Raw genomic sequence first — 9232 nt, forward strand, 5'->3', positions numbered from 1 at the left:
GGAGCTGCTGCCCCTGGGGCTACAGGGCAGAGATCCGTGGGGTACTTGGTGGAGCCCGGAAACCGAAAGCAAGAACAATAGCATCAGAACAGGAAAACCAGAGGCTGCCCAAGCAAATCTCAGGCAGCACGCGCGTCTGCAGTGGGTGGTACAAGCTTGTCACGTGCTGTGTTTACACAGGTAGGAGGGGTCTTGCCTACAGGGCTGGCTGGGCCAGGCCAGCCTCCTGGAGAACAAGGGGCTTGGTGGGGGCAGGGTGTCAGCAGCCCCCACTAGACCGGGGGAGATGTGCGCGGGGATGGCCCCTTGGAGGGGGCTAAAGCTGTCTGGGAGCCGCTGCACCTACCACAGAAAAGCATACCCTTGAACCTGGGGAATGGCCAAAAAGGACCAAGGGGCAAGCCTGGCCTCCATGTGCAGGTCGGAAGTGGCTACTGACCAGAAGAAACATCATCCACCCTTGGGCCTCGTGTAAAACATCTGCTTCCAAATCCACCCTTGAAAGACATTCCTCTGGGCTGTGAGTGTCTGGAAGGGCTTGGCATCTCCAGGGCTTCAGTTTGGTTCTGGCTGGGAGCAGAATGGAAGGCAAGCTGCTCGGTCTCGGGCCTCCCCACTGGTAGCGAGCCTGGCATTCAGTGACCCTGCCTGTAAAAGGTGGCATCAAGCCAGGCAGGTGGGTTTGGAAGGGGTGACAGATGGATCATTAAGAGCATTAAGAGGCATTAAGAGCCCCTCCAACTCCATGGGCTTTGTGGAGCCTGACTCGTTGCTTCTTTTAACTCCTTTTTGCCATCCTCCATGGTTTTTGTCTCCCCCAAGACCCTACAGATGCCCAGGACAGACTGTGACACCCAAAGCCCAGACTCGCCTTCTCCCACTCCTGCTAGTCTTCTGGAAAATGGCCTACCAAAGACAAGAGGCTGCATTTCAGAGGTTCTCATGTCCTCGATACAGCGATGACATTTGCAGCTTTGAACTTGAGCCCCCCCCCCCGGGGAAATTTTCCCATGGCCCCAGGGACACCCCAGTAAGAATGACCCTACTGACCCCTCAGCCCTGCTCCCTGAGACTCTTGGATCTAGACACCTGTGCACTGCCAGGTCATAGTTCACCCCTTCTGGGACGGCAAATAGCTCCACCAGCCCCAAGTTTCTGGTCTTGCTCAAGAGGGGAGTGTCCCACACAGGACTAGGAAAGACTTGGCTCATTCCCTATTCATTCATCAGCACTGATCTCCAGTCTCAGGCTAACTGGTGGAGACAGACCAGGAAACACTGCTCTGGGTATGGCGTCAGGCATCTGTGCTAAAATGCTGACCAAGCTGGGAGATGGTGAGTGGGTTAGGAAGCCTTGTAGGAAAAGGAGGCTTTGGACCTAGTACAACATGCATATATTAATTGGTTTTTCCCAGATAGAGAAGAGAGAAAGGCATCACTGGCCAGGCCTGGAGAAATGAAATTGCCCTGTTCTGGGAGAAGGCTGGAGCCTGGAGTCAGGGGAGAGAAAGGAGAAGGAAAGCAAAGGCAGACGTGGAGCTGGTGGGGCTGGCTCGAGCCAGGCCATGGAGACCTTCTCAGTCTCAGTCAGCTGCAAGCTGTTGAAATTTATCTTGAGGGAAATGGAGCCATTAAAAGTTTTCAGTGAAAGGGAAGGGACTTCACCTCCATGGTCTTCCTCCCCCATAACCCAAATCGAAGCATGAGAAAAATACCAGGCAGAAAAAGCCCACATTTGAGGAATATTTTACAAAATATCTAGTCAATACTCCTCAAAACAGTCCAAGTTAGCAAAAACAAGTCTGAGAAACTGTCAGACCAGAGGTTAAGGAGACATGACAATTGTTATGTGAAGGGGAATCCCAGAAGAGATTCTGGAACAGACAGGGGGCGTTAGGGGAAAATGAGTAAAATCCAAAGAAAGTGTGAGGTTTAGTTAATGGTAATAGAGTATACATCCATACGGTGGAATATTATTCGACAATAAAAACGCATAAAGTACTGTTATGTGTTACACGGATGAATCTCGAAAACTGGCCAAGTATAAGTAGACCCAGAAGACACAAGAGACCACATGTTTAGGAGTCCATTTGTATGAATGGCCAGAATCCACGACTCTAGAGACAGGAAGTAGATCAGTGGTTGCCAGGGGCTGGAGGATGAGGAGGGTGGGGAGGAAGGGGGAGGGGCTGCTGATGGGTGGGGCTCCTTCTCCGGTAGACAAAAGTGTTCTAAAATTGGATTGTAGTGATGTTAGCGCAACCCTATGAACATACTAAAAAAACCACTGAATTGTACACTTCAAATGAAAGCAGTTGATAAAAATAGTAATGTTTGGGGGCGCCTGGGTGGCTCAGTCATTAAGCGTCTGCCTTCGGCTCAGGTCATGATCCCAGGGTCCTGGGATCGAGCCCCACATGGGGCTCCCTGCTCAGCGGGAAGCCTGCTTCTCCCTCTCCCACTCCCCCTGCTTGTGTTCCCTCTCTCACTGTGTCTCTCTCTGTCAAATAAATAAATAAAATCTTAAAAAAAAAAAAGTAGTTTGTTCATTAGTTATAACAAAGGTACCACTGGAAGATGTTAACAAGGGAAACTGGCTGAGCTCATTGCACTATTTTGTACATTTTCTGTAAATCTACAACTGTAAAATATAAAAGGCTTAAGTAAAAATTATATATGTGCACATGTACACACAGACACATACATGCTGTTTTAAGAAGGGCAAGGGAGTTAAATACTGATAGGGGCTTGAGATAGGGACAAGGCCACAGGGAGGGAGAACTTTGGGATGTTTGTGGGAGGGGAGACTCATTCAGCTAGATGGGGTGTGTCAGTTTCCTACTGGGGCTGTAACAAATAACCACAAACTTAGTGGCTTGAAACACAAACTTTATTAGGATTCTAGAGGTCAGAAGTCCACAATGGTTTTCACTGGGTTCAAATCCTCAGTAGGGCTGCATTTCGTAGTGGCTCTGGGAAGACTTTTTCTTGCCTTTCGCAGCTTCCACAGGCCACTGCATTCCTTGGCATTTGGCCGTCTCCCATCTTCAAAGCCAGCGGCTCTGTTTAACACCTTCACCTCCCTCTCTTTGACCCTCCTGACTCCCTTCACTTTGTAGGACCCTTGTGATGACACTGGGCCCACCCACCTCGATAATCCGGAATAACCCCTCCCCCAACTCAGTCATTGATTTAATCACCCCTGCAAACTCTTTTGCCATGTAAGGTCCCATATTCAGATTCTGTTGAGGGTATGGACATCTTTGGGGAACCATTAATCTGCCTACACAGTGTCATCAGGGAGGCTGGGGCGCGCCTGGGTGGCTCAGTGGGTTAAGTGTCCGACTCTTCATTTCAGCTCAGGTCATGAGGTCAGGGTGCCGACATCAAGCCCCACCGTCAGGGGCTCTGCATCAGGATCCATACTGGGCGTGGAGCCTTTTTAAGATTCTCTCTCTCCTCCTCCCTTTGCCCCTCCCCACCCAGCTCTCTCTCTCTCTCAAAAACTTAAACAAAAACAAAAACAAACAAAAAAACGGTGAATACAGGACGATGCTGTGAGGGGAAGATAGGGTCAGCTCTGGACAGGCGGAGCCTGAGGTACCAATGGCATATCCAAGGGCACCGTGCCCTTGGCCTTCATCTATTCACCAAACACTAAGCAACTGCCATGGTCAGTCATTGGGGTTATAAAGGTGACCACTGTAGTGCTTTTCACTTCTGAACGTTTCTGCAATGAGGATGCATTTTAATCAATGACCTCTTGTAAATGTAATTGGCAGGGGTTTCTTTCTTAAGGACAGAAAAAGACTTGTTACAATCGAAGGCATCCTGGAGTCCATGAACACCAAGTCTGCATGGACCCAATTATTACAGAAGCTGGAGCCCTCGCTGGGGCACCAAGTATCCCCACCCTGTCCCGGTCTTCCTGCTTCCCAGCCCCGGTCTTCCTGCTTCCCAGCCCAGCCCCTTCCACCCGGGGCTCTGGTGCTCAGCAATCCCGCACCAGACTCCAGCAGAGCCGTGGCCACACGTGCTCAGCTCTGCCACCACCGCGGGATCCGGTGAGTGGCCCCTTGTTCTAGGCATAACCGAGTCACAGGAGTCAGGCTCGGTGGTTCTGCACCTGCCCGCACACTGGAATCCCCCGGGAGCTTTCAAAAACCCCAACCACCACGCCGCTACCTAGATCAATTCATTCAGAATCCGAGGAGTAATTTTACAGCTCCCCCGAGACTCCAGATGGACAGCCGAGGTAGAAAAGTGGGGGGTTCAACCTCACCCGGTGCAAGAGAAGAGGCATAAGGCAGCACTGGTGAGAGGTGGGAGGTGTTGGGTCCAACTGTACCTGCCTGGCTCCCTCCCGACCCCATTCCCCAGAAGCTCAATTTCTGGAAGAGGATCGACCTCCTAGTTAGCCCAGTTCCTTCAAGGCACTAGCCCCATACCACGCACACTGTGAGACCCCAGGAAATGGAAACTTCAGGGCCTCAAAGGTGCCAAGAAAGGTCTGGGAGAGAAGCCTATTGGGTCTGGGCCAGTCCTCTGCTTCACTGTGTGAGTTCCAGGGAGGCACAGCCCCTCTTTGTGTCTGTTCAGTGGTTGGCTCAGGGGCCTTGAGTTTGCCCCTCCCCCCAGGGAGCTTGAGACCCCTGGGGAGCCCGTGGATACCAGGCCTCCTACTCACCCCCAACAGATTGTCCTCGCCCTTCGAGGCCTAAAATCTCCACTTCTGGTGCTCTATCTTATACTGGCTGCAAAGACTCTGAGGTTCTAAAAGCTGAAGACCTAAGAAGAGCAAAACAGGAAGCCTGCTCCGAAAATACTGGAGACCAGCATGTGAGCAAAGGGATTTTTTAGATGGTGAGCAGTCCAGGTGGGGCAGCCACAGGCCACCTGGGAACCCTGGCTCTGCCCCAGGAGTGGTAACCAAAGGTGAGGTGGTTCAAGTGACCAGAAACTCCCAAGAAGGAACTTCATGAGGAAACACTCATGAGGCGAGTCCAAAGGGGCTAGGAAGGGCCTTGGCTTCTGCCCATCAGCATAGCCAAGGCCCTAATATACAACTAAAGGCTTTTATTGGGAAAGGAAAACTGAATGAAAAATGGCTCCCCAAATCCTCACTGCCTGAGGCAGCTGGGGCCTCCTCCAGAGAGTCCAGGAAAGAAGAGAACGTCAAACTGGGCCCTCGGCAGGCTCAGGTATAGAGGTCAAAGTCAATGCGTTTGGAGTTATAGAACTGTCCACCGGGAGGGTCCAGCTTCCGGCAATAAACACCATCTGCGAAGTAGCCTTCGTTCACCCAGGTCTGCAGGAAAAAAGAGAGCAGAGCTAGGAAAGGTCTGATATGGGTGGGAGGACGGAGAGCAGCGGCAGAAGAAAGCAGGAAGGGGCTTACCTGCATCTGGGTGCTGGTGAAGGGCCCGTACAGCTCAGCATCTCCCGTGTTCTCCCACTTATATTCCCACATCACGTCCACCAGACCATCTCCTGGCAACTCTGCTTCTAAAACAACAGGCAAAGCCATCTGGGCCTCAAGTGCCCTGCCCCCTGCCCCCATCACCCCTCCTCTGCTTTCCAATCTTACCTCCCTTCTGGGTAGGGGTTGGGGTCTCCAGCTCCCCCTCTGCCACTTCCTCAGCAAACATGTCCAGAGAGGGTGGGGGTGTGGGCTCAGGGGGTCCCTGGGTCCGGGACCCCAACCCCTTCAGCCGCAGGGCTAACCGTTCTCTTGTCTCCTGATATACACCAAGGTTGCCCCGGGCCACCATCTGGTCAGCCAACCCAGAGAGCCGATCCAAGCGCTGGGGGGAACTAGGCCGCCCAGCCCCCTTGCTGCCCCCTTTGCCTCCTCCTCCTCCTCGGGCCCCCAGACGCCTCAGTGCCCCGGCGACTGTCTCTCTTGGCAAGAGCAGCTCCAGAAGGCCCTCCAGGAGAGCTTGGGCACTCATTGGTGTCTGGCCCAGGCTGTCCTCTTCTTCTGAGTCTGACGGCGGGCGCTGGTCAGGTGGTCGCTCCCTGATCTTCACCTATGATATGAAAACAGGGGGGTGTTATCTCCAACAAACGGTGAGCAAGGCCCAAGCCCAGCACTTGCTGCCTCCAGGCTCCCAGCCATGTCAACCCCTGGGCCACACCCAGTCAATGTTGTCCAGCCAGCTGTCTCGGATCTGAGCATCCCGGTTCAGGAAGTAGTTGCCATCGGCATCAAAGTGGCCCTCCTCCATCTCTTCCTGCAGGTTGAAGGGTGTGATCCGCACACCTCCCTCACTGGGGAGTGTGGCTGCTTCCTGACCTGCACCAAACACACAGGTGTCCCACGCTGAGCAAGCAAAAAGAGACAAAAGCCTTCCTTGCCCCACATCCCCTGAAGCCCTATCTGTTCCTCCAGCAGCCTCAGTTCTTGGGTTTAGCTCACCTTCCACATCCTCTGAGGCCAGGATGTCATATTTGCTGGACCCCTCATCATCATCATCCTCCTCATCGCTGTCCAAAGAGTGTTTGCCTTTGAAGCGGCTCCCAGGACCCCCTGCCCCCGTCACTGGATCCACCAGCTGTGAGGAGGAGCCAGCAAGTTGAGAGAGGCAGGTTACTGGTGATTCCTCAAAATACTTTAGGTAGGTTTTTCTTCAAAGCCTTCTCAGGCTGAAAATTCTCCAAACCCATTTCCCAGAGAACATGGAAAAGCTAGCCCTTTCTACGCGTTCTTTGTCCCCACGGGCTTTCTTTCTCTTCTAGCTTCTAGTTCCTTTTCCCTCCCCTCACTCCTCCCCACAATGCAGGAGTCTGGCCCCCTCACCTTCTTCTTGGGGACACTGATTTCATCCTCATCATCCTCATCTCCTACGCCTTGGAAGGTCACTTTCCTCTTTGGCATGACTGCACAGAGGGGCCTTCCCCAAGCTGAGCCGAGGTGAAAGGGTGCAGATTAAGGGAACTGGGCGAGGCTACTCACCGCCGAAGGGCCCCCAGCACAACAAATTATCACCTGGTACGCACTAGATCCAGCTTGGGAGGAGAGGGAGCACAGAATCAGGGGCCGAAAGGGAAGCTGGCGGCCAGGAGGCCCCCGGGACTTGGTTTGGTCCAAAAGAGTTGCTGGAGACAGGCCGGAGACGCGGAGGCGCGGAAGGGCTTCCCACGGGCAACCCCCACCGTTGACGAAAGGAGACAGGCTCCCCCCACACGCACCACCCATTCCTGGCCCCCGCAGTCCTGGATGCGACGGGGCTCCGCGGGCTGACACCCGCTCCTACACCCCAGCTCCCTCAGAGCCCGCGGAGCCCGGGCGGACCCAGGACCTGGCGTCCTGGCCGCCCCCCTCCTCCCCGCGCCGAACTCCCAACTCCGCGGGGTAACCCCCAACTGTCCCGGGCTAACTATACAAGTCAGAGTGGCGGCAGAACCGCGGGGATTCGAGGAGCCCCACCAGCGCGCGCTCACCTAAGGACCTACGGGAGGCTGAGGGGAAAGAAAAAGAGAGAGGCTTTCACCAGGGCTACGTCCGGGGCAGCGGCCGCCATCACCCGGAAGAGAACTGCGGAAGGCGCCAGAGAAAGCCGGAAGTGGCTTCACTCGGGTTAGAGGACTAAGTGGAGAAACGGGCGGAAGTGCGCCGTGAGCGGGAAAGACCGCCCCGCCCTGCCCAGAGTGACGTGAGCAGCGTGGGGCGACAATGGCGAGAATAGGGGACGTGTGAACGCTTAGACCCTGATCAGACGAGAGGGATGGCCGGATGCGGTTTCGACTCCCCCCTACAGCAGTTAGAGGCTCTGGGGAGAAAGTGGAGCGCACTCTACTTAAAGGGGCGCCCGGGACCATGATGGAGGACCAGAGTGGGACAGTGGGTTTCGGCCTGTTTCCCTTTCCAGGGTAGAGTCACCCTTCCCCAGGGTTGGCCAAGAGCTTTGCGCCCCTCACCGTCTCCTTGGGAATCCTGCTTTTCCATTCAGCGTCCAGATCTGTCCTCTCCTACTCCTAGGTGCGGCCTTGCTCTTCTCCCTGAGCAGAGGCCGGGTTCCGATGGCCCGCCTGGAGGCCCCGCGTGGCTCTGGGAGCATTTACCGAACCCAGCTCTCTTTAGGACCCGGGGGAAGTCATTTACCCCACGCCTATCTCTTGGGCGAGTTGCCGGTTTCTGAGGTGGGAAGAGCCATCACCGGAAAGGTGACGGTGATACCTGTGCCCGGTACCCTGGCCAGAAGTCTCTTGTGTCCTCATCTCAGGTAGGCCTGGAAAAGGGCAACGGTGCCTCTCTCGAACCACAGCCGCAGGCAAATAGGGGCCCAGGCCAGCGGCCCCTGCCCAGGGTCTGTAAACTGGCCCAAGGGGCAGAGCTGGAGGTGGGAGGTGTGGGTCCCAGTGCTGTGGGGACAAGACCGCTACCTCTTGAGGACAGTCTTAAATCCCACTGGGCTAGGACCAACCCTCCTCTCTCCTGCCCCCCAAGGTTTACTCCCCGCTTGGACTACCATGAAACTGCACCAAAAGTCCGTACTCAGTTTCTTCCGTGGATGCAGAACACAGGCTCCAGACCGGGAGGGCATCTTGCTGAAGAAGGGAACCCGAAATACCAGCTATCAACGCCGCTGGTTCATCCTCCGGGGAAACCTCCTCTTCTACCTGGAGAACCAGGCGGACCACACCCCCCTGGGCCTCATTCTCTTGGAAAACTGCCAGGTGGAGCCGCGCCTTGGGGCCACAGAACCCTATGCCTTCACCATCCTGACCCCCAGGGCTGAGGGCACAGGTGGGCGGGCCTACAAGCTGGCGGCAGAAAACCAGGAAGAGCTGGGAGCCTGGCTGTGGGCGCTGGCTGGGGCGAGCTGGAGGCGGCTGGTGGTGCTACTGCCCCCCCTGGAGGCCCGGTACCGGGAGCTGTGCCAGGCAGCTGGCCAGGAGCCCGGCTCACCCCCAGAGGACTGCAGCTTCCTAGCCACCCTCAGTACCCCCTCCAGCTTCCAGGAGTTGCACGAGCACTTTGGGAAGGAGATCCGGGTGTTGCAGGTGGTACGTAGAAGGCCCCAGGCCAGTGCCAATGAAAGCAGCAGATCCCAGACAGAGGAGCAGGAGCTCAACAGCTGTTGATGAGTGACTGAAAGATGGACCAAAGGCCAAGAGGTACCTACCTGCCAAGACCAGCCAGCTGCCTCAGGAGACACCCAGATCCCGGCCTGCTCCATTGTTTCCCACCCCCTGCCTAGTCCTTATTCTAACCCCCATCATCAAATAAC

The 9232-nt window shown here is 55.2% G+C and overlaps 2 protein-coding genes across 4 annotated transcripts; one reads left to right on the forward strand and one right to left on the reverse strand.

Moving 5' to 3' along the window:
• Positions 1-5004: 5004 nt before the first annotated feature.
• On the reverse strand, positions 5005-7534 carry CD2BP2 (CD2 cytoplasmic tail binding protein 2). 2 transcript variants are annotated; one of them, XM_021700444.1, is made up of 7 exons: positions 7443-7534; positions 6799-6902; positions 6418-6553; positions 6137-6294; positions 5587-6028; positions 5398-5504; positions 5005-5307 (listed from the first exon to the last, which is right to left on the reverse strand). In XM_021700444.1, the coding sequence occupies exons 2-7, from the start codon at positions 6874-6876 to the stop codon at positions 5197-5199; spliced, it is 1032 nt and encodes a 343-aa protein (XP_021556119.1). In that variant the 5' UTR covers positions 6877-6902; positions 7443-7534; the 3' UTR covers positions 5005-5196. The 2 variants fall into 2 exon arrangements, with proteins under 2 accessions (XP_021556119.1, XP_021556120.1); XM_021700445.1 differs by lacking the exon at positions 7443-7534 and adding an exon at positions 6988-7260.
• A 105-nt stretch (positions 7535-7639) lies between these two features.
• On the forward strand, positions 7640-9231 carry LOC110589894 (sesquipedalian-1-like). Of its 2 annotated transcripts, XM_044915676.1 has the most exons (3): positions 7640-7871; positions 8083-8224; positions 8449-9231. In XM_044915676.1, exon 3 carries the CDS (start codon positions 8472-8474, stop codon positions 9084-9086), a length of 615 nt encoding a protein of 204 aa, XP_044771611.1. In that variant the 5' UTR covers positions 7640-7871; positions 8083-8224; positions 8449-8471; the 3' UTR covers positions 9087-9231. The 2 variants fall into 2 exon arrangements, with proteins under 2 accessions (XP_044771611.1, XP_021556224.1); XM_021700549.2 differs by having other exon boundaries at positions 7640-8224.
• Position 9232: the final 1 nt, after the last annotated feature.

This window comes from Neomonachus schauinslandi, chromosome 5 (assembly GCF_002201575.2).
Source record: "Neomonachus schauinslandi chromosome 5, ASM220157v2, whole genome shotgun sequence".
In the NCBI taxonomy this organism is placed as follows: Eukaryota; Metazoa; Chordata; class Mammalia; order Carnivora; family Phocidae; genus Neomonachus; species Neomonachus schauinslandi.

Coding starts and splice junctions, on each gene's coding strand:
- CD2BP2 (XM_021700444.1), bottom strand. CDS start 6,876: ATGCCAAAGAGGAAAGTGACCTTCCAAGGCGTAGGAGATGAGGATGAT. Junction 5,505..5,586: donor AACCCCTACCCAGAAGGGAG/GTAAGATTGGAA, acceptor CTGTTGTTTTAG/AAGCAGAGTTGCCAGGAGAT. Junction 5,308..5,397: donor TCACCAGCACCCAGATGCAG/GTAAGCCCCTTC, acceptor TTTTTCCTGCAG/ACCTGGGTGAACGAAGGCTA.
- LOC110589894 (XM_021700549.2), top strand. CDS start 8,472: ATGAAACTGCACCAAAAGTCCGTACTCAGTTTCTTCCGTGGATGCAGA.